Source organism: Drosophila arizonae, chromosome 2, assembly GCF_054131065.1.
Source record: "Drosophila arizonae isolate 15081-1271.41 chromosome 2, UAZ_ARI_1.0, whole genome shotgun sequence".
Lineage (NCBI taxonomy): Eukaryota > Metazoa > Arthropoda > Insecta > Diptera > Drosophilidae > Drosophila > Drosophila arizonae.
Window position 1 is genome coordinate 17,925,275 of NC_142922.1, and position 25,091 is coordinate 17,950,365.

General features: G+C 42.2%; 1 protein-coding gene across 4 annotated transcripts; it reads right to left on the minus strand.

Annotated features, from left to right (window-relative positions):
- Positions 1-885: 885 nt before the first annotated feature.
- Positions 886-4,934, minus strand: Cpn (Calphotin). 4 transcript variants are annotated; one of them, XM_089468770.1, is made up of 3 exons: positions 4,795-4,934; positions 1,233-4,212; positions 886-1,159 (listed from the first exon to the last, which is right to left on the minus strand). In XM_089468770.1, exons 2-3 carry the CDS (start codon positions 4,144-4,146, stop codon positions 957-959), a joined length of 3,117 nt encoding a protein of 1,038 aa, XP_089324896.1. In that variant the 5' UTR covers positions 4,147-4,212; positions 4,795-4,934; the 3' UTR covers positions 886-956. The 4 variants fall into 4 exon arrangements, with proteins under 4 accessions (XP_089324896.1, XP_089324905.1, XP_089324899.1 ...); XM_089468779.1 differs by having other exon boundaries at positions 1,233-4,154; positions 4,795-4,921; XM_089468773.1 differs by having other exon boundaries at positions 1,233-4,258; positions 4,795-4,906.
- Between the last annotated feature and the right edge of the window lie 20,157 nt (positions 4,935-25,091).

Genomic DNA, 25,091 nt, shown 5'->3' on the forward strand with positions numbered 1-25,091 from the left:
ACCGAGTGATTAGAATAATCGCCGCTGGTGCCTTGGAGCCGTCTCCATGCGCACCCTTTGATATCCAACTAAATCCAATTCGTATTCACCGTTGGCTCATAAAATTTGCAAGCCTTCGATTGTCAGTTTTTGGCACTGCTTAAACATTTTTATTACTCTCGCATGGGCTTAAGAGCGAAAGCTCTCTATTCCCAGGCAAAGTGAATTTTATGGCTTGTCCATTTCGCTCCAAAGGATCAATTTGGGCATTTTGGACAGACCAAAGTAACTCAAACATAAAAAAATATCATTACATACATATATACAATAAACTTTCGCAATTTGTGAAATGCCAAAAGTTTTTATTTCGATTTTAAAGATCTACTAATTATATTCAATTATTGGTAATTAACAACTGTTCACAAGTAGCTGAAAGATATTGTCTTTTGTTTTTCCCAAACACGGAAAATTTATTCAACGCCCTTCCACTCGCTCTTCGCAGTTGGCGCTCGTTTCGTGGAGCTGCGGCAGGAGGCGGTGTTATAATTAATTTTCAAATTCAACCATGTCCCACGCCACAATTCGTCGAGCAGCTGGGGGTGCGGGGTGATATTTAAGAGTTTGTTTGCACAGCAAATGCCGCCGCAATCGTATAATTTTATTCAGATTTCGCTGTCAAAGCGCGAGCTGCAAATTTAGCATAGCTGGCAATTTGCTTGTCTGGGCTGTGGCTGCGTGCTCTGTGCTGTGTGCAGGGGGCGGGAAGATATATTATGAATGTGTCTGTAGTGCCACGCCTTGCAATTTATTTTCCATTGCGTAAAAGTGTCCAAAACTGCAAGTCGCACATTTGTTTTGGTCCCTTATGAGTTTTACACGCAGCAGGAGCAGGAGATAAACGCAAGGTAAGGCAGTCCGCGAATATACTTTATTTATGAGTTTTGAGAAATTCAACAATTGTTAGATATATGGCAGAGTTACTTCTGGGCCACGCCCAAAATCTTCTCTATTTCGCAGATGCGATCCAGCACCTCCTGGTTGCGAGCTCTCTGATCCTTCAGCTTGTCGGCTATGGCGTCCAGGGTAGCCGCAACGGCCAGCAGCGATAGATCTGTGGTATTCAGATCCCTGCGCGTCGGATGTATCTTTGCCACGGGCACAACTGCCGACGGATCCACATCTGAAATTGGTTGTATCAATAGATCGATAATAATTGTGTGAATATAATTGACTTAAGGCAATATATTTTCAACCTGAATCGGAAACAGTTGTTGATACTCCATCTGCGGTTGCTTCTGGCACGGAAATGCTCGATGGAGCCGCCGAAGTCTCCACGCCAGCTTCTGAAGTCACCGCTGGCTCTGCTGCAGGAGTCTCTGCTTCTGCTACTGGAGTTTCTAATGGAGCAGAAGTCTCCACAACAGTAGCTGCTGCAGGTTCTGCTGCCGGAGTTGGAATCTCTACAGGAGCTCCTTGATTTGCCACAGGCTCAGCTGTCGCAGCAGGAATCTCCTGAACAGCCGCTGCAGTTGGCGCTGAACTCTCTTCGACAGCCACTGGAGATGCTGCAGGCTCTAATTCTGGAGCAGGAGTCTGCTCGACAGCCATTGGAGCTGCCACCGGCTCTGCAACTACTGAACTTTCCTCGACAGCCACTGGAGATGCTGCAGTTTCTGATTCTGGAACAGGGGTCTCTACTGATACTGGAGCAGTAGAGTCCACGACAGTGACAGGAGCTAATGTCGGCTCTGCTGATGGTGTTGCCACAGGAGCTACAACTGGAGTCTCAACGACAGTTGCTGGCACTGTTGGAGTCTCTACGATTGGGACTGAAGTCTCCACAGCAGCAGTGGTCGCAAGTTCTGATTCTGGAGCTACGGTCTCCACGACAGCGATGGGTGCCGCTACCGGCTCCGGCAATGGTGCTGCCACAGGTGCCTCTACTGGTGCTGGAGTCTGCACAACAGCTGCAGGCACCTCCACTGGATCTGAATCCACAATGGGAGGTGCTGGAGTTGCCTCCGACTCAACTGCCGGAGTTGGTGCCTCCACCACAGTTTGTTGAGTTTCCGTCGGCTCTGCTGCCGGAGTTTGATTCTCCACGCCAGCCTCCGAAGTCTCCGAGACTGCTGCCGGAGCTTCGGTAATTACTGGAGTTTCAACGGACTCTGCTAAAATTGCTGCGGGGGCTGCCGCCGGAGCAGGAGTCTCTGCGGCAGCTGCTGGAACTGATGCTGCCTCTGCTAACGGCGCTGTAGTCTCCACGACTGCAGCAGGAGTTACCAATGGCTCAGTTACCGTAGTTGACACTGGTGCTGGTTCGGGTACTGCTGTCTCCACAACTGCTGCTGGGGACTCCACCGGAGCAGGAGTCTCTGCGACAGCTGCTGGAACTGTCACCGGCTCAGCTATAGGCTCCGCAACTGCTGCTGGACTCTCAACTGGCTCAGCTACTGGCGCTGTAGTCTCCACGACCGTATCAGGAGTTGCCGCTGCCTCAGCTACTTCGGCTAGGGGAGTCTCCACAACGGCTGCAGGAGCTGCCGCTGGCTCTGCCTCAGGTACTACTACGGGTACTGGAGTCTCCACAGCTGTGGCCACAACCTCTGCTGATGGCGTTTCAGTAGCTTGCGGTACTGGAGCTGGAGTATCCACAGCTGGAATTATAGTTGCGATAGCAGCAGTCGCTGCCGCAGCTGGAATGTCCACGACAGCTTCTGGTGCCGATACCGTAGGTGCTATCGGAGCTTCTACCGGAGCTACTACTGGCGCTGCGACTGGAGATTCATCTGGAGCTACAACCGGCGCCGTTGCTGAAGCTGCTGCCGGAGCTGCTGCTGGAACTGCTGCTGGAGCTGCCGCTGGATCTACTACCAGAGTTGCTGCTGGAGGCTCTGCCGGTTCTGCTACTGGATCTACTACCGGTGCTGCTGGTGCAGGTTCTGCCGGTGCTGCTGCTGGAGCTGTTGCCGGTTCTGCTACCGGCGCCGCTGCTGGAGCTGCTGCTGGAGCTGCTGCCGGTGCTGCTGCAGAAACTGTTATCGGCCCTGCTGCCGGTGCTGCTGCTGGTGCTGCTGCTGGAGGTGCTTCAGGAGCTACTGCTGCAGGGGCTTCTGGAGCTGCTGCCGTTGCTGCTGCTGAAGGTACTTCTGGAGCTGCTACTGGAGCTACTACCGGAGTTGCTGCTGGAGCTGCTGACGGTGCTGCTGCCGGTTCTGCTACCGGTGCTGCTGCCGATTCTGCTAACGGCGCTGCTGCTGGAGCTGCTGCTGGGGCTGCTTCCGGTGCTGCTACTGCCGGTGCTGCTGCTGGAGCTGCTGCTGGGGCTGCTTCCGGTGTTGCTTCTGGTGCTGCTACTGGAGCTGCTTCCGGTGCTGTTTCTGGAGCTGCTGCCGGTGCTGCTACTGCCGGTGCTGCTGCTGGAGCTGCTGCCGGTGCTGCTGCTGCCGGTGCTGCTGTTGGAGCTGCTGCCGGTGCTGCTGCAGGAGCTGCTGCCGGTGCTGCTGCTGGAGCTGCTGCCGGTGCTGCTGCTGGAGCTGCTGCCGGTTCTGCTGCTGGAGCTGCTGCCGGTTCTGCTGCTGGAGCTGCTGCCGGTGCTGCTGCTGGAGCTGCTGCCGGTGCTGCTGCTGCCGGTGCTGCTGCTGGAGCTACTGCCGGTGCTGCTGCTGGAGCTGCTGCTGGAGCTGCTGCCGGTGCTGCTGCTGGAGGCGCTTCTTGAGCTGCTGTCGGTGCTGCTGCTGGTGTTGCTGCTGGTGGTGCTGCCGGTGCTGCTGCTGGAGCTGCTGCCGGTGCTGCTGCTGGAGCTGCTGCCGGTGCTGCTGCTGGAGCTGCTGCCGGTGCTGCTGCTGGAGCTGCTGCTGGTGCTGTTGCTGGAGCAGGCGCTTCTTGAGCTGCTGTCGGTGCTGCTGCTGGAGCTGCTGCCGGTGCTGCTGCTGGAGGCGCTTCTTGAGCTGCTGTCGGTGCTGCTGCTGGTGTTGCTGCTGGTGCTGCTGGTGTTGCTGCTGGTGTTGCTGCTGGTGTTGCTACCGGAGCTTCTGTCGGTGTTACTGCTGGTGCTACTGCCGGTGCTGGTACCGGAGCTGTTACTGGAGCTGTTTCAAGAGCTGGAGTTGCCACCGCAGCAGCTGGCGGTGCAGATATATTTGCTGGTGATGCTTGGGTTGCCATTACGTTTGCTTGGTTGTGGGATATGTTGTTAATTGCTTTTTTACAGTTCTAAAAGTCTTTCATTTCCTGAAAATGTTCCGTCGACTTAATATTTGCAATTGTTTCTAAGCTCCTTTTAGCCCAAGGTAGAAAAGGAGGGCTTCAGCAAATTGTCACTTTCATTACGAACAAACAGGTCAAGGTGGATGGTATAAGCGAGAACAGATAAGTCGCTTAGCCTTGGCCTTCGGAAGAGTCAGTGGCCTGAACAAAAGCTGCTTTTAAATATGATGCAACCGAAAGGAAAATTGCAATTGAAAGAGGGAAATTGCAAAGCCCATGTGAGCTTACAACAAACTTGTCGTCATTCACGCTGTTTTCCCAGCCTCGATCGATAGACTGCAATGGATTTCCTATTGCATTGGCGCCACTTTGGCGAGCGTCGTGAAAAAGCGCTTGAATGAGCAGAAAAACTAGTGGAAAATTCTGGGAAATATATTTCAAATTATGATAGAAATTATATAGAACAATCAATGTGAGTTTATTCTGAAGTAGACAAAGTCTCAGGATGCTTTAAGGTAATTAATACATAATCTGAATTCAATCAGAGGCTTTATGCTGCTGAAATGTGTTTCTAAGTAAAAAATTTTGTTAAATATGAAATGTTACTTGTTTCAAAGTTGAGTTTAAATTATGTATTTGATTTGTTATATTGACTTGAATTGCTAATTTGTTACGCCGTCGAACTATACGATTGGAATAGACACGTTCAACTGGCCAAGCATTGCGTTCTCTCATTTCTCTATGCCTCTTTTCACTAATTTTCTTTCGTCGAGAAGCCCGACGAGCGCCCATTGAGAACTTAAGGACTGAAAGAATGTATTTAAGTATGCGGAAAAACCTCGATTTATGGTGAGTCGACTTAGGGCGGCTTTGTCTCTGTCATTCTCAATTTCGTATATCAACAAGTGTCTCTTTATCAGAGAGTAGGCACTAGGGAATATATAATTTTAATGATTAAATAACTGTTGTGATTTGTAAAATGTATATATATCATGGCAATATAAATTTGTATTTACTTGAAAAATAAATGATTTGTTTGCCTTGCACATCGCTTTCAGCTGCATGTAGCTAGTTATTTATTTAAAGCTGATTACTTTCTCGCAGTTGTCAACAAATTGTAATGTAGCTCCATCCACTGGATATTTGGCAGACGGCGTTCAATGTCTGACACTTTGACAAACTGCCACGACGCAGGAGCCGCTCAATCGGAACACATTAGCTGGTAGAAATGTAATCGCTGCGAACTAAGAAATAAATCTTTCAATTTTTCGAATGAATAAAGGATATAAATGCAGCCAAATGTGAAGCAATTCTCGATTGCAATGCATCCCACGCCGCCTCCTCGATGCTGCAACCAGTTTCAATAGAGTTGCACATGTCACGACTGTAGACAGCACTCTGAAGGGGTCCTGGGGGCGTACGCGAATGCGACGGCGAATGTGGGTGAGGATGAGGAGGAGGAGGAGGAGGAGGAGGTTGAGTATGAGGATACAGATGCAGATGCGGATGCGGATGCGGATGCGGATGGTTGGGGTAATGTGATCTGCGTACAATTTGCTGCCATCGCGACGTTTAAATCCCAACACACTTGAGACTTGATACTCTCGCAAATAGTTATACAATATGGCCAAGGAAAGCAATCGCGATGGGGCGTACAAAATAAAATAACGGATAAATAAAGGATGGAATAAAGAATTCATTCGCACAAATGCAAAATGCTTCAATGGAAATCATTCCAAGCCCCACTCAAAGCTCAGACCCAAGGCACAAGGCACAACGCACACGGCGCAAGGCACAAGACACATCCGTCGGAGACACTGAGTTTGCCAGCCGTCGCTCCGAGATTGAATTGGCAGTTCAATTTCACGTATTATTGACATTTAAGACCGAGCATCGGATATAAACGGAGACCCGCTGCCGGCCAGACAGCTGAAGCTATTGCCTGCCTATTATTTCATGCGATAAATCAATCGAGTCGTGTGTGAAGAGCGTAAAGGATAATCAAAAGGCCGAAGGAAGGAAGCGTGCATTTCCGCACTCCCTCAATGGTCATCAAAGAGCAGCTATGCAAAAATGAAGCACATTATCTGAATATGGAACTGAATGGCACTGAATCTGTTGAGGTAAACAACTTAAACTATTTTGTTTATTTTATTTATTCGTATTAAATTTAAATTTTCATTAAAAACAAGCAACACACACGTGTAAGTAATTACTGTCATTCGACACGGACCGCAGGCAAATACATACACAAATACAAATCAGAACTTGAATCCCGATATAGCATTCCGATGCGATTCGAACTGAACGATCTGAGAGCAGGTTTTGCACGCTTCCGGGCGCATTTTGCTAAATTGCAAATATTTTCCAATTCGCATGCATCAGCAGCACGAAATGCAAACAATTTTGCCTGGCAGCCACAATGGCTCACAAAAAGGAAAACTATCAAAAACGGACTGGCAATACAGTAGGCGACTTATTAAATACCCTCTAAACAAAGCAGCTACTGTAAATGAGTAATTAAATGTACATATATATTTTTTATTAGTTTATTTGTATGCTCTGAAAGGAATATAGAAATGATGTTCATCTATATACAGTAGAGTCCGTTTATAACGACTCCCCTTAAAGCCCAAAATTATAATTATACATATATACTTATACTTATATGAGTAAGCTTATGTACTTACAGCGTCTGCCGGATAAAACTACGGTCCCTTGAGCGTCACTATAACGGGATTCTACTGTATATATTTTCAATCTCAAAATGTGTGGTTTCTTTCATATTTATTATCTGTTGGATAAGCATTTCCTTAGACATCTCTATACGCCTCCCTTTGCGCTATATCTCTGCTGCTTCTGGCAGCGATTCGATATGTTGACCTGAAGTCAAGATACCCACTCATGGCACTTGATTACGTACAGGGTGTTTAAAGCACAGCCCATTGAAATGGCTACAAAAAATGTGTAGGCCGAACGATTTTCCCGTGCTGTAGCTGCAATTTTTGCCGCGTTTGCCAACACTGGTTGCAGCTGCAACTGCAGCTGCAATTTATTTTCGGTTTGATTGGTTTCTTTTTCCTTATTTTTTTTATTTTTTTATTTTTTGCACGTGCTTAATTGCACTGTAGAAGGGGAACTCAGGGAGATGGGGCTCGCTTGAAAGGTCGCGCTCATCAGGGGCTTTAATAAATTATTCAAATTAACACGCATCAGTCTGAACTGCTCGCCCTGACTGATTGACTGACTGACTGACTGACTGACTGGCTGGCTGTCTGTCTGTCCGTCTGTCAGTCAGCTTTGTGGATCTGCTGCTGCGTGGGCGTGGCCTCTGGTTTGTGCGTGTTAATGGACGCTGCATGCCAACAGTTTGCGGTCTGAAAAAACCAACAAAAAAAAAGTAGCAAACGAAAATATAACTTCACACGCTGCTAAAAAGTAACACATTTCAACAAATACACACACATGCACACACACGCATGTCTACACTCGTTATGGCATACCTATGAACACCTTTCGACCACATGCTGTATGTGTATACACGTATATAAAAAGGTAAATTTACTGCATATTTCACGCATTTTTATTTGCATTCACATGGGAATGTGCCAAGGGTTAGTGGCAAGGGGCATGGGGCAAGGGGCAAGTAGGGTGCTGGCAAAGAGCGTCCATAGAGCGGCATTCGCATTCACAGCTTTTGACACTTGACAACATGATTGTTTTTAAAGCCAGTGATAAATTATGCAGCACACAAAAATCTGCTCGACACATACTAGCGCAAACAAACGAATTCCCAGCAGCGGCAAGGGGAAAATGTCCACACAATCACAACACAAATGCTCAAAGCAGAAAATTCCGCAAAAAGGTGAAATATTTGTTAGTTGCTTTTGAAACCAAAATTTTTACAAATAAATAAAATTGAGATATCAATGTAGATTTTAAATTAAAAATAAATGGATTAGTTTGTGCTGCCTTTAAGTGAAATATGCAAGGATCAGAATTTTCTTTGAAATGCAATACTTAATTGAGTGAGAAAAGAACTGAAATAAATTTTGCTAGACAATGGGAGACTTATTTCAGTTTATATTGAGATATATAAATATATTTAATAAATACATGCACATATATGTATTTATATATCTATATACATGCATATTTATGTACTTATATTTAATAAATTTATGCATTTCTATATTTCAATATAAACTGAAATTATTTAAGCTATCACACCAGCTGAATATTCCACTGGGAGCTGTTATAAAACATTCAGCGAATAACTAAATTTCAGCGTTAATTTGTTAAGTTGTGGATTTTGAATATAATCACAACGTATTTATGCTGTAATTGGCACGATGAAGCCGGGCTAAAAATGTTCATAAACTAATTAAGATCTCGTTCGAGCTGAGCCGCAGAATTGCTCTTTATTGATTGTTGCCATTTTTTTTTTTTTTTTTTGTTGCCTTTTTCGCTTGACTTTTTGCATTCCTTTTGCTGCTGCTTGCGGTAAATTAGCTCGAATGCCGCAATGTATTTAACGCGGCTCAAAGCCGAGCTGAAAGGGTTGCAGACGGAGGCTGTGCAAACACATCTTGCAAGCAAGCGAGACCCCGCCCACTTTTTGTTTTAGCTGGTAACTGGGCAATTCGCGTAACTTTTATCATTAGTCCGCTGGGAAATTTAACGGGCACTTAAGTTCCCCACTCGTTTTCAACTTATTTTCTCAGCTACTATTGTTTCGCCATTTTTTGCGCAATCTCGCGCTAGTTTTTCAACATGTTTCTAGGCGGGGGGAGGAGCATGGAGAGAGTGATTGGGGGGAGGTCAGGGAGTGAGCGGAGCTGTTGCGGCTGTCACCTTTAACATTCGCTGCATCGAGCCAACATTCCGCACCTCGACGGAGCACGGAGCGCGGAGTAAGGGGCGTATACGGAATGAACACGAAATTTATTTTATGCGCTATTTTCGGCCAGAGGCAGCAGCCGAACAAACAGACCAAACAATCCAAAAAGGTTAGCTACATCGTTTATAAGAACTTTTCTTTCAATCTCTTTTTTTTTTTGTTTTTATCAACTGTTTTTTGTTGCCGCTGCGAAGTTCTGCTCTGGCAGACATACATACATACACTTTTATTTTAAGTTTCTTGTAGCATATATTGCTGCAATTTATTTTATTGCATTTTGTGTAGAGTCTTTTTTATTTAGGATTTAATTTAGTTTACGAATCGCTTCTTGTGTTTGCCGAGCAGAGCACAGAAAATTATGCTTCACTCGGAAATTTAACAAGTTGCCAAGTTTTTAATATGAAGCCTCAAACTTTTTCGATTTGTATTTTTTCGTTCGGCCTGCTCTATCTTTTCCTTCATGAATTGGCGTCATAAAGTGTTTCTTTATGTTTTGGGAGAAGCCATTTTGAGAGGCGCTGCCTCGGATTTGAAGTAAGCCACAGTTAATTAAAGGCAATAGACATAAATATGTCCCAGTTGAGCGATGCATATGCCGTGCAGCTCATGGAACTTGTGCAGGAAGTTTGCTCTTCAATTTATAGGATCGCTCAACGGCAGCACTCGGCATATCTCATTGATGCACTTCGTTGACTGCTTCTGGTAACATTCTCTAAAATGGCTTGAGACCGAGTTTACGCACGTCTTTTCCGGCGCATTTCTTGAAATAATCTTACATGCGTATATCAAGTATACGTATGTGTCCAGAGCGTATATCCACTGTACTGAATGGCTGCTATCAATGCTGTTTGCACCATGATACTGGCCATTAAACAACAACACTTCCGGCACACACACACGCACACACACTCGCACACACACCCATTGTCATTTCCTAGCCAAATACTTGCAGCATGTTACAAAATTGCATGAGCTCGTGTCCACATCAAGCCAAAAGTTCTGTCTCTATGGTTTCAGGCCAGGAGGTTGGGGCAGGCTTTAAGAAATGTCAATTACATTTGTCGATGTGGCCGTTGTTGGTGTTGTTGCTGTTGTAGCTCTTGTTGCTGAAATTTCAAATTTTCATCCTCGGCCCAGCCTTTGCCAAGGCAAGGCTGAAACATGTCCGCATTCCGCTCATTCACTTCACTTCTAACCACCCACTCGTGTGCCATTTGTTCAACGCTTCACATATGCTCGACTCGGGTTTTGGTTTGTGGATTCGAGCACATGTCAAAATTTGAGCTCAGTATGCCCTTTCTTCGAGCCATTGATGTATGTGCTCTTTGATAAAACTTCCAAAGAGGACCTCACGTATTTAGTTTATGCATTTTTCACAGAACACAAAAATTTCTCATATATGATTGTTTGCTTAATTTCAAGCTGTTCTTTTGTTTATGTAGAAACTATGCACCTGATTAAATTATTTATTTCATTGAGTTTTTGACTCTGGGCTGGCTGTTTGACTCTTTGCAAGTCTGAACAGAATTTTTGCATGAATTAAAACTAAGCAAACATAAATTCAAAACATTTTGTACATTTAAAGTCTAATCTATGGTCTAACTGTTTTATAAGGTTTCTCTACATCGTCTTCCATCTTCAAGCAAAAATATCAATCAAGAATGCTGCTCGCCTGTTTATGCGAACAATTTACACAAATAAAAATAAATAATTAACGAATACTGAATAAATCAAATGAGCTCAAAGATTATCCATAAATTCAATGCCTCTAGATGAACAGTTACATATGAAAATTTGCAGCAAGTGAAGTCGATTTCCATTCCCAGAACAAGCTGTAGTCAGAGTCTCTTCTTGACTAACATTTTGCGTTGGGTGTGTCACACATGCCGCACTGATTCGATTTTGATTTTCTGGGCACATTCCGTCTGGCGCGTTGTAGGCGAATCGTGCAACAAATGTTAACTGTGATTTGTGGCACTTTCCCAAGTGTCAAACTGATTTTGTGCTGAGCAAATTTACACAGACAAACGCCGTGCCAGCTGTGCCTCGACTCTAAGCAAACTGCAAAATATTACAATGGATCACAATACGAAACTTACTTCATTTTGCGATTATATCTCCATAGATTCCCATGCAGTTATTCGTTTTAAAATTACCCTAAGCACTAAGCACGACTCACTGAAGCAGCAACAGCATTTTACCTATGAATCTGGATTCCTCGACTCGACTCAAGTCTCAAGTTGCTGCTTTGCTTTGGCAGCTGCTTCTGTTCCGTTTGGAAATCTCAATTTATTGTATTGAATGCATTGGTGCGTGCACAATTTATTTACCATTTCAAAAATGTATTTCTCTTTACTTTTTTTACTTACATTATTATTTTTTTTATAATTTTTTTTTTTTCAAGATTTTGTATTTTTGCCTTGTATATAAGAGTTATGTAATACAAATATGATATATAATATAAAATATAATTTTAGTGATAACAATTACTCAGATTAGTAAATCTCTTTCCATTTATACATTTATCAATTTAGCTTATATTTACTGTCTTATATGTTAAATACTTTTCTACAGGGTATTTCGATGTCAACTACCAGCAGCAGCTCTGCTATATTTATTTGATTTTTATAAAGCTATTGAGTTTGATTTTGCTGAACTGCACTGCAATTGCATTCAAGCATTCTCTATGACAAGTCTTTGCTTGCCCATTCGACATGAACCAAGAGCTTAAATCACTCGTTATTGAATAGCTCTCATATATGTATATGTGTATATTAAATATAAATGCGTATAGCATATTGGGAAATATCACTAAAGCTTAAATTTGAGTGACTGAAAATACAATACAATTTATTATGAATAATTAGAAAGTCAGGTCAAATTAATTGAGTTTCGATCGGGTTAAAAAATACTATTTAATAACTAATTTAAATCTGATTGATAATTAAGAAGGTTGGGTAAAGGTTAACTTTATTGAGGATTATGTTGAGCTGAGTTGATCCACAATAAGATTAAAATTGCGTCAAGCTTAGTTTAGTTGGATAAGCAATAATTAACATTTCGTTAGATCTCAAGTCTTTGAAGTTGGCATTTAGAACTTAAGTTTACACACTTATCTCTTATTATTTTTCATTTTCAATTCTAGTTGGAAGTGTGGTGGGGGAAATTGTGCTAAGGCAGCAATTTGCACTTCATCGTATTAAATGTGCCCCTATTAGCTTAACAAGTACCTGACAAATAAGTTAATCCTCCTGCGTAAACATGAACGCACATTAACGCACCCAAACACACATACAAACACACAAACAGACACACACACAGACGCACAGCAGGAGGGAAAACCCAACTAAACTCCCTCGCCTGCCTGCTTGCAGCATTTCATCAACTTTCACAAAGAGCAGAAGAAGAAGGAAAAAAAAAAGTGGAGAAAGACTGTGCCCCCTGCTGCTCCACAATGAGGAGCTGTTGGGGCTAGATATGCGTTGGCTGCTGCGCCTTTTGCTCATTTCCAAATACGGGCGACCTGAGGTTTGTTTTAATTTGCAGCTGCTTTTCTATGGAACTGGCTGCTACTGCTTTTCCATTGTCTTCTACCATATGGGAAGCAAAACTTTTGCATTTTCTCATTTTCGGAAAATGTGCAAAGGGATTTGCTTTTCATGCTTATGTTGCGCGTATTTGTATGTTTATGTTTTGTCTGATATGATTTCGGCTTTTGTCCCTCTGTGCTGGAGTACGAGCATCTCGCTGTGTGAGTGTGTCTGTACGCTGCGCTCTCCTCCTTTGAGACTATGCGAGCAGATAGAAAAGGGGCGGAGTCGGCGCCCAAATAAATAAAGACCAAGTACATCTGTTTTACCATAAATTCTATCCGAGTCTGTGCGTGTGTGTGTGTGTGTGTGTGAATGCTGTATGGGCGTATTCCCTAAATTACAGACTAGCAAGTACACACGCATTAGGCATGCACACAAACATATAATTATTTATCCCTATATGTATTTCCATATATATTGTGTCGACGTAATACTAAACCTGTTTTCCTTTCTCGTCCAATGACTGCGATTTAAGTGCACCTTGATGCCTGAGTAGAGCTTACATGCTTACATGCTCATGATAATTGACATGTGATATGGCAATTATATTAACTCCAATTATATTTAGAAATTGTAGCTAAACATTATTTACAATTTTTATACATATGCTTTATATTACATTTATTTTCAATTTATTTAGTTATTCATTAATTTTAAAGTATTTATTCATTTATTTTAATGTTTTATTTTTACTGATTTATTTATTTATTTTATGTTTTTTGCTATATATTTTCATACACTAAACTTAATATAAAAATATAAATTTATTTATTATTTAATTTTTAATATTTTATTTATTTATATTTAATATAGACATTTATTTTTTATTTATTATTACTACTATTTATTTTTTATTTTTAATTTTTATTTATTTAATAATAAATATAATAATTTTTATTCTTATCTAATGAATTCTTAAAGATTTTTTTTTATTTATTTATTTATTTATTTATTATTATTATTATATTATTTTTTTTTTATCCTAAATGAACCAACTATTTGACGTGCTGATATCTCCAAAATTTCTGTGAGGCCATATGTGCGTTTTGAGAATTCGCATTCGGATTTGATGAGTTTTCTCCAATAAATGCCAAGCTTTTTGAGTTCTCTTCCATTTCATTGCAGGTCTCGTGTTATCTATCCACTCAGAAAGTCTTCAAATATCAATAAAAAAATGGTAATTAAAATGCCCAAATTTAAGTTCTATTTGCGTTGCTGGCTGCCATACCCGATACACACACACACACACACACTCATGCTGAAGGCATGTATGTGAGGACACTTCCGGGTGGGCTTTGCTATGGGACGTGTGCTCTAAACGTGTGTGTGTGTGTGTTTATGTGGCAGGCCAAGAGTTCGTTTGCTCAGAGGGCCAGAGCTCGTGCTGCTGCTGGGCGGCTGCTGTCGGCGGGCAAATTACATTGTTTTATTTGAATTACGATTCGTTCAATATCCTGGCCAAGCGCTGACTGCCTGCCAGAGCGAGCAGGCCGGCAGTGCCGAGCGAACTTGACTGACTGGCCAGAAACATAAAAGCAGCTTAGCTGTAATTTAATTTGTGCCACTCAGCGCCAAATGCGTGTTTATGTAATTGTCTCAGCGGGTGGCTGTGACTGCGGCTGTGACAGCGGGGCGTATGCGTAATGTGAAGCGATGCTCGCATACTTGTGCTTTAATAATAAGTTGCATATCATTAAAGAGCGCGCCGAGATCAACGTAATTGAATAAATCAACGCCAAGGACATAATGGGCCCGGCAACCGGCAACCGGCAGCCGGCATCCGGCATCCGCATTCCGTAAATTGGCTCACTTTTGATTCGCTTGTACGTGCTGGGGCTTTTAAAACAATTAACTTTTCAAACTTTGCGCATTCCAGCCATGTAACTTTTCGTAAACAACTCAACTCTGGCCACACTTTGCCGACCCGGGCAACTCTTTCGCACTGCCCCGCCCCGGCCATGCTGCACGCCCTCGCTTCACCTGGCCGTAACGCTGTTTATATTGTCTGCGGCGCACTGCATGCTGAAAGAATCCGACAGGACAGGAATCTGAGCTTCATGTGGCACCAGTCCAACCGACCCGAGCTTATTTTCAATCTTTTTTTTTTTTTGCTTCTGACATCGCACGTGCGCCGCGCCACCAGCACGTGATGTAAAAAATGGCGCCCCGGCAAAAAGCAACTGTAAATACAAGGATGATGGCTTACTTAGTCGGCCAGGTAATAAATGGCCATAGTCGCCACAGCCACAAATGATGCTTGAGCTCGTTATCCTGGCAGCCACATAGATCCTTTCGCCAAGAAAATTGCTTCAGCCAGAGCCACACTCAGCTCTCGCGAAAATATGATGAAATATCATAATAAATTGCATAACTTAACGATAAACGCGCCGAGGTCCCAGTTTATAAAGGAATAAAGTAATCTTATAATGGTCTTGAGTAATATTTTAATAGCTGCAGTTACAGCTGGCCATTTGAATGGGTGAAGCCACCGAGATTTGTTTAAATGCTCTTAGCCATGTACTTTTCACTAACCGAATGACTGCTCGATGCTCGTCATGAAGTCTTTATACTAGTAAGTAAATCGTTGCTTAAGAAGCTTACTTTTTTCATCAAGAGTTAGCCCTGTGGAATGTCGACTTGGGAGCTGGGGTAAATAATATAAAGAAATGAAAACTGCTGAGCTGGAGAGCTTATGGAAAGCGCCTTGTATTTATAAGCGAATAAATTCTTGTATATTATAATTTATTAAATATTAAATATAATAATAAATTGTTGTATATTGTAATTTATTAAATAGCAAACAATAAATGTTTAACGAATATATTACATAAAAACATACATGTAAATTAAATATTTTATTTTATATTTTGTTCACTTGAGTATATATCAGTACATATACCCCTTGACTTGGCTGCGGGGTATAATAATATATAGGAATGAAAATTATTTAACCGAAGAGTTTAGTTAAAGCACGGAGCCATGCGTAAATGAGAATAAATTATGATTATATTTAAAATTAAACATGCCAGAATATGCTCTACATACATATTAAATAATATGTTATATATTATTATTAATATAATTATTTATATTATAAAATATATTTTATAAATTTTGTTTTTTTTATATACATTAAGTATACGTCAGCTACTCCAATTAAGAGCTCTTAACAAACTCTTATAATTATTACGAGTTATAATATTTTATCTTATCTTTGCTCGATTGTATCTCCACTCATTATTCAGACTCAACTTTCTCACATCACTCGTAGCTATCAATATGGAGCAGAATTCTGATTCTGTCTGCCATATTGCACCATCTGCGGACATTGCTTAAAATTGAACTAAGGCCATACAGAAAATGATGTGAGCTCTATGTGGGCGTGGTCCAACTGCAGGCGCGCCGCTCCATCACACACTTAAAGTTTTTGCAAGACCGCAGCAGTCAGTGTCTATCTAGATTTTCTTCTATTTTTTTTTTTTTTTTTTTTTTTTTATTGAGGGAAAGACATATGCTTGGCACTTAGGTGCTTAGCCAGCAGCAGTTCGCTTTTTTTTGTTGCTACCTTTCGCGCAGGTTGAGCTAGTTTTTCTATTTTCTCTTCTTTCTTTTTTTTTTCAGCTAGCGCGCCCTGTAAGGTCGCCCTGGCTGCTCGCCCCTCGGCGCTTCTATTCAGCAGGTTTTCTGGCATTTTCGAGACTCACGTATGTTTGTGGTAAATGTTTTTCAATTTCTTTGCAAGAAACTCGCCAAGCGCAACGCGTTCTACAAAATGCACACAAATTCAGCGTTTTATTCGCACCTGCGGCTGTCTGGCCTTTTCAAGGTGTTTAACTGTGGGCAATTTAGTGTGCGTGTGTGCGTGCGTGTGTGTATGCGTGAGTGTGTGTGTGTGTGCGGAAATAGAGCTTATTATGGCCCACCCATTTCGCCTTTCAGTTAGCCCTCAAAGGGCCATTCGCTCTCTCATTTCACAGCGCGCAGATGGCTTTGAATCGAATTGAATGAAATAGAAAAAGCGCCATAGAATTTCCCTTGAATGGGCTTTCGCTTAGATTTCACACACAATTCTCAAGAGCCGACTATGCACTTGGGCCATGCCAAGCTGTTGGCACTTTTCTAACTGATGTTTATGATGGTGAATGTGTGCATGTGTATGTGTGTTTGTGTGTGTGTTAAGCTAGCTTGTTAATCTTTAGCCACTTGAGGCAGCTAGCAACAATATTGAAAAAGATTAAAATCTTAAATGATAATTAACCTGAATGCTTAAGGGGAATTAAAACTGTTTCACAGTTTACAGCAAGTCAAGGCTGATAAGCTGGCACTTGAAATGTGAGAAGCGTGTATATAAACAAATCCAGATACAATCATTGACTCATTGACTCAGTGATTTATTGATTCATTGACTCATTGACTCATTCACTCAGGGACTTATTCACTCATTGAATCATTGACTAATTAACTCAATGAATCATTGACTCAATTAAGTCAGTGATTCATTGATTCGATGACTCATTGACTCAATGATTCATTGATTCATTGATTCATTGACTCATTGACTCATTGACTCATTAACTCACTAACTCATTGACTCAGGGACTCTGGGACTCAGCGACCCATTGACTCATTGACTCATTGATTGATTAAACCATTAACTCATTGATTCATTGATTCATTGATTCATTGACCCATTGACTCATTAACTCTTTGGCTCATTGACTCATTGAGTCATTGAGTCAATTGGAAAATATTCCCATGAAATAGCATTCGATATGGTGATGCTTAAAGACCCTTAAAACAATTATTGTCCGTCTTACGCAAATGAACTATTTGTGGCTAAATCAGTTCCTGATTAATATTTCGCGAATAATACGAGTTGAGCTCCTTTGCAGTGCACTGTAGGAGACGCGGTCAGGGCAGATAAAGGTACAAATTGAAGGCTTTTCCAGCTGCCAGTTGAAAAGTGCATAATTATGGGCGTGGCACTCATTTACTTTTGCGCTGAATTAATTAAAAGTTCACTTATGCACGGAATTTGCATAAAAATTACATTTTAATTGCGCTTCATTTGTGAAGAGCAGTGCGGCGCCTCTGCCAGCGACTTTTGCGCCGAGCGCGTTATGAAAACTGCCCGCGATTTTTGCCGGGAAGACAACAAGAAAGACAAAGAAAGGCAACGGCGACGATGGGGCATGGTATACATATATAAGTGGGGGAATGCAAGAGGCAGAGCAGGGCCGAAGTGCGCTCGAGACAGACAAGAACACTCAACGAGGCACTAGAAAGCGCACTTGCGTCGCGTAATGAAAAAACACGTCTCTTTAGCTTCACAACTTGGCTGCAACAAAGGCCAGGAGGATTGCCAGAATATTTTATGGAAATGCCTTTGACTCGAACTCGGCGCTAAGCAAACAAATAGAAATATTTATTAGATTTTACAGACGCTCGCATAACCATTTGAAAAGCGCCAATAAAACTCACAGGGCAAAGGATGAATGGTAACCAAATAAAATTAGTTCGAAGCTGGCTGTGATTCTGTGCGTCTGGAATTGAGGCAAAGACTCATCTCTGCAAGTGTCAAATCATTCTTGCCACTATACAGAAATTAAATTAGAATGCCACAACATTTTTGCCTAGGAAATTCTATTTAGCCTGACTGTGATCAGTCATCCGCAGTTGAGAGCTTTCAATTATTGACTAGTTGAAAGTATTTTTTACTAAATAAAGATAAACGAACGGATGCCATGCAGTCGATAGATATTGGAATTTGCTAATTTTGAAATATGTGAACAATTTGCAAAGCTAATTACCGCAGCTAAACGCTTCATTTGGGCCACAATTCAATGGAATTCAATGACAGAAACTAAAAACAATAGAAATTAAATATAATACACGCTGACTCGCTGCCGGAATGAAATAAAAATGCAAATAAGCTGCGTGTTCAGTGTGCGATAAATGGGCAGCGGAATGAATAAACTGAATGTGGCCGAGTGGATGAGTGGAGGCGTGAATGGCTTGAATAGTCTCAGTTTGGCTGTAAAATGATTTTTTGAATGCTTTGCATATTTTGCATGCATCAAAGCCGACGACCGGCAGCTAATTAAAACCAAATGCTCGATTAAAAATTTATTTCTGCATGAGCATAAATACACTCTTATATACTCTATATATATAACAATAATGGCGACTAATAAGGGCTCGAGCCGAGTGGGCAGACAGCCAAGCCCCTATTCTATTGAAACCGCAGCACGTTAACAAAAAAGTGTTAATTTAAATTTCGATACGTGCTGCGCATGCAAAATGCTGCCAGCAGAGCCAGAGCCAGAGCCAGAGCCAACATGGGGCCAAAGGTTGCGCCGTTTGCCAGAGCTCAACCCTCTCCAGGCCCCTCGCAGTGGGCTAACCCATTTGGCTAGGCCACCCTTAGCCGCCCCGATGCCCTTTGGATTGTCGCCCCGCCACGTACGCAGCGCCGTGCGCAATTTTATGCACGTCCAGCGTGTAAAACACCTAAAACGCCATCGCGCCGACCCGCAGTTGGCCCCAGCGCCTCGCCAGGCCTCGCCAGGCCTCGCCAGGCCTCGCCAGGCCTCGCCAGGCCCCGCTGTGCCGCCATTTGCGTTATTTTCGCAGCGGTTTCCGACCTGGGCCGTACCCCAACGCACGTTGCCATCGATTAGTTTTCATTTTGTGAGCAATTTTGTGCATTGGCTGCGCTGATTATGCCACCCTGTGGCTTTGCGCCCTCACGCCCCCATGTCCCCACGCCACACCTCACACCTCACAGCCCGCAGCCCGCAGCGCACAGGTCGCGCCACGAATGCTCATGGCTAACTATTGCCGTTAGCTGTCAACGGCCCATCACTCCGCCAGCCCACGGCAGCCCGAGTGGCTTTGCATATTCCGTGCCCGCCCATCATTGCCCAGCTGGCCACGACGATCGCTGACAACAAATGCATTTTTGTCAAAGCGCGGAGTGGCGTGTGGAGAATGGGGCGTGGTGAGGCGTGCCACACGAGCTGCTTTGTATTCGTATTTATACCCATTTCGCGACGACATTTATTTTCTGACACTTCTCGTCCAATAACAAAAACTGAACTATGCTGATTCATAATTTGAATATGTATGCAAATTTGGGTGTCATATCACTTGCTCAGTCTAAATATTTAAACTCATATTAATTACGAAATTCATCGTTAACAAACTAAAATATAAATTACAATAAGTGAGATGTAATACAAATTGCACCAATATAGAGTCTTTGATACAGCGAACTGTTTATTTCAATTTTTCACAAATCCAATATACTCATTTCATTTTCGTGAATGAGTATGACTCATGTGAGCAAGTTTTGCGCTTAGTTGAGAGATAATCAACTGATTAGCTGATAATCAACTGTGATAAGCTGTATCCCTTGCAATGGTCCTCCTCGGAGATTAGTTTGAGATGGAGCCGGAGTGTTTTCCACACAGTCATAGACTTAATGCTCATGCATTCAGCAGTACTCCAGCTCTCTCTTTCCCTCTTTCACACACACACAGCTTACTTGAGAGCAACAGGAGGTGGCAGTGCATCTTGTGCATGCTTCAATAAATTGAGAAGAGCAAATGTCGATAAGGCTAAGCCCTGCTCAGAGCTACGCAGAGCTATGCAACGAGAAGAATGAGCCACAGCTATACTTTCTTTTCACTCTCAGAAAAACCTTATATGACTCTGTGACTAGCTCTTAAGGCGAAATGAACTCAAGGAGCTTAATATCATATATTTCAATTGGAGGGATAGATATAAGAAAGATATAATATATATTGGATTTTTATTCTATCGGGCTTAACAATAACTTTGTTCAATATAGTGTGATTTAAAATGGACTCAGAACATACACAAAATAGAATCTAAATAACACGAAATTTATAAAACATTTTATTTCTATCAACGCTGAACAGACGCTGTAAATTAAAAAAAAATAAATAAAAGTAAAAATAAAATCATATTTAAATATATTCGAAAAGTCTTTTGTTTTTAATATTCTTTTATTTATTTTATTTAATATTCAAATTTAGCTCAGAGTAAGAGTCGAATCGACTTAATGCGTATTTGGCTTGCCGAATATCATTTGGCAGCTGGATGTTTCATGTAAAGCGCACAGAGAGCATAAAATAGCAAAAGGAAAAGTCTTTAGTGTCAAAATATTTGTTATTTATGATTTTTGTATGGAAAATGCCTAAAATCGCTGCAGTGGAGCATATCTCATATCCAAGTGTTATGTGCAACTTTTGGCTGCTGCTCCAACTGTCTCCCTCTGTATCTCTCTGCCTCTCTCACTCTCAGTGTGCGACTCTGCAGAGATGTTTGGCCGTATTTAGTTTTTCCATTGCACAAACAAGAAAATTCACATAGGTCGAACACGTCTGAGCGAGCGCAGCCAAACAAATTGCCAAAATACACACACACGTGTGTCCCTGTATATGTGCGTATGTGTGTCTGTGTGTATGTGCACTTTATGCATGACATGATTTTATGATTTTATCAATCAAAATGAAAATATATTGATCTGATTGATTTACGCGCTGCAATAGTTTCCCCCTCCACCCGCACCCCAACCCGAGACCTTTATTCAAAGGAAAAATATGATTTGAGTGCGCCGCCCTTCAGAGTTATTGAAAGAGCGGAGTGTGTGCATAGAGAAGTGCCCAAATAGAATAGATTGGCAACGGCTCACAGTTAGGGTTAGTTAGGCTAGGGTACATATCCAAAAAGTATTGTTTCTAGTTCCAGTCTAGCCTTACTATAAGTAAACAAATATGTATATTCCGTTATTTAATCTCGGCGCACAAAGCATATTTCCATAAAGTGAAGAGAAATGTCTACATTTTTCTCTCTGCTGTAATTCAATAGTCTTTTATCAAAGTGTACCCACAGACACACACACACACTCACATACATATACGCTTTCACTTTAATGGAGACATATTTAAAGGCATTTTCTCAGCGCGTTTATTTAATGCGTGTTTTGCTGTTTTTTATGCTGCAGACTCTGGGCGCTGATTTTGCTACAATAAAGTCAATAAGGCGCGCAAATCGAATGCGCTGTCAAAGCCAATGAAGTGTGTCGTAAAAGCAAAAAATCGAAGTCGAGCTGTGGATTTTCATTCTCGCGCATTTTCATGGCGCTTATTTATGCATTTCCAGCGGGCTGCATCTTAAAGCACGAATACCTACAAATACGCCCATATCCGCATATGTATGTGTATACATATATTTGTATACATCGCTTCGCATGAAATGAATAGGGGAAAATGCAGAGTGCGATGGAATATTTCGCATGCCCACAATCCTATTAAATGTGGCGTAAGCGAGTTTCGCTGCGATGAGCTGTAAATGAGGAATTCAAGAATTTGTAATATGCTTAAGCAAAGAGTGCGCAATTGAATGCAATTGAATTGAAGTGATTGCAATGCGTATAATTGCTAAATATCACGTGCAGCTCAGCTCTCTGGCATGATGCATGATCCACGTTGCGTATACGCAACGTATCCCAGTGCATACTCAAAAATGTTGCGCACCAAACAATTGAGCCAAGTGCGATAGTTGGCAAACTGCAAAATGCCAACAATAAAACCAATTTGGTAGCAAAAACACAATGGCCGTAATATGAAAATGGCCAACAATTTGCCGCAAACATTTACCAATTATATTTAGTACCCTCCACGAGCCGAGGCCCCCTCGCCGGCCCCTTGCCGCCACGCAACACAATGACACTGCTTGCAAAGGCAGAACAGAGCACATTCTGTTTGGCCTGGCATTGGCCGTTTGCGAGCTTTGGCCATGTTTGCACTTGGCTTAAAGGGCATCGCAATTAGCCAGGCTTCGACCACAGCTGCAGTCGACGTCGCTGCTAGTGCGACGCATCGAGTGCACTTCAGCTATATTCTCTACATAAATACCTTAGCTGCGGCTGCAGAGCTTAAGCTACTGTTATGCACTAGGCAAGAAGAAGACGAGGGCATTTAATACTTAAGAGTTACCGTAATCGTGATTTTCTCAATTTATACCAATGGGAATACACTTAGATATGAAATTAAATATAGTTTTGACACCTATATGTTAAACTATGAATTATCTCAGTAATATTTCTTTATTAATTTGCATTTAAATGAATTTATTCATATATTATTATATTCTAAGGGTATTCGAACTGCGACTACTCATCGATTTCAATACTCTTTTTGGGTCATGACGGTGTGCGCGCATTTGCAATAACGCAAACGGCAGCAATGTCAGCAAACCGATTTCAAAATTCATTTAAATGGCAAATTATAAAATATTAAAATTAAAATTAAACTACGTTTTTTTATGCACATTTATATCAATTTGCTTGTTGTTTACATTGGCAACTGAATTGACATGCAAATTTCAGTACAGTCAGCCGCCTCTCGTGCACCTTTGCGGTGCAGCCTCGCAATGCATAATTAAATGTGCTGTCGGGCATTGTAATGAGGGCAAACAGTTTGCCAACGAAAACTGCAAACATGAATTTAATTAAAAAGTTAAGAGCAACAAACGCAAGGCAAATCAAGCATTTATTTGATTTGAAGCCCACAAACTGAAGCGAATGCTGAGCTGCGAACTTAAATGAGCAAATTATGTAAAGCATTTTGGAAGGGCTTCAAAAACAGACAGAAATCTCATTTCACTGTTTTGCCTATGCACTCGAGCTATACATTGTTATATTTATATATGTATATATTTTGATTGAATTATATTTTAGAATTGGTTTACAAATGAGCAGCTGTATTATCTTTGAGCTGAAACCACATTTGCATGCCATTTAATTGGAATTGGCCATATAGAGTATAGTATATACTCGTACATATATAAATGGCAGCAACATAGCCCGCATTCCCCAGTAACCTTCCATTGCAATGCCGCATAATGATATTTAAATATTTGTGGCCGGCAATCGAACGCATTACATTCGTGAATAGATTTCAATATTTCACGCATCAAAGTGGGCGATTTTTCGATATAAGTGCATTAAATGCGCTACACTGCGTATGAGTAATGCAGTCACCCGAATACATCCACCCACACACGCACGCACACACACACACGCACGCACACAAACACACTGTTGCTTTTAAGCATCATTAATTTGCTGTGGGCCATGCTTGGTGCGCCTCATCCAGACCAGTCGAGAGTAATTATATGGGCATAGATAGCCCGGCCAGAGCTCACACACTGAATACTCTAAAATGCATGAGCTCCTATCGCAGGGCCATGCATAACAATTGCTTGCACAATGGGGCGATAGGGGCGGTGGGGGCGATGGGGGCTTATGGACAATTTTCAATGTGGCCAATGGGTGGTTAACTATTTTTGGCGGCCATCCAATTATAAACGACGCCAACTAATCGAACCCGAAGCCCCAGTCCCCCAAAATTCCAAAACCCATTCCCCTCTGCTGCGCCCCTCAAAGCGTTGCTCGACTTTAATTTGATTTTGTTGAAGTAGGTGTTGTAACTGCTGCTGCTGTTGCTGCTGCTGCTGCTGCGGCTCCTGCTGCTGCTGCTGCTCCTGCTGCTGCTGCTGCTGCTGCTGCTGCTGCTGCTGTGTTATTAATGATGGCAGGCAACATGTCCAGCAATAGAGTGAGCTCTAGAGAGGGAAGCAAAGTGCACATTAAATGGCTGTCATCATTCATTAGCCGCAGCCGTTGGGAGGTTGTCTACGCAGGATTTGGTTTTCAGCCAGTTCGTTTACACATCTCTAGCTCATATCCAGCACAACACATACCTTGTTATTGCTGTGTATATGTGTGTGTCTATCTGCTTGAGTTGACCTGTTTGCATTGTGCTCGAGTGCAAGCCAAAGCCATGTAGCTTACAGGCATCTGTCCTGCTCTCAACATTTGTCCAGGCCTCTCGGTCACACCCCCAAATCAAATTCATTTAGACGCCGAACAGCAGCGCCTCCTCTTTAGCCTTTGCCCCGATGCCTGGGCCACGCACTGCAATTATTGTTGTGTTAGTATTTTAATTAAAATGTATTTGCCCCAAGTAACTGCACAGCGTCTGAACGGGCCTCAGATACGAGCAAATTATGTCGGCTCAACCACAAGTGTCGACCACATCGATTCAAATTGAAAGAGGACACAAATTACGGTCGCTTTTCTATTGTTCAAGCAAACAACTATAGAAACAGAAATACACACACACACACACACACACACACACAGTCTACAGCTTGCAAATGATGTTTCATGTGGTTTTCACATCAATTTTGAATTCATACTACACTCAATTTACTCGCAATTCCGCTGGCAATTGGCAAGACAATTGGCCTTATCTTGAAATTGCCTAGAAAACATTTGGTGAGCAGATTTTTAAATTATGAATCAAGCTAATTTTATG

What these genes read in the sequence shown, in the direction of transcription:
- Cpn (XM_089468770.1), bottom strand. Translation starts at nt 4,146, where the DNA reads ATGGCAACCCAAGCATCACCAGCAAATATATCTGCACCGCCAGCTGCT. An exon ending in AACAACTGTTTCCGATTCAG is followed by an intron (nt 1,160 to 1,232) that starts GTTGAAAATATA and finishes AACCAATTTCAG; the next exon opens with ATGTGGATCCGTCGGCAGTT.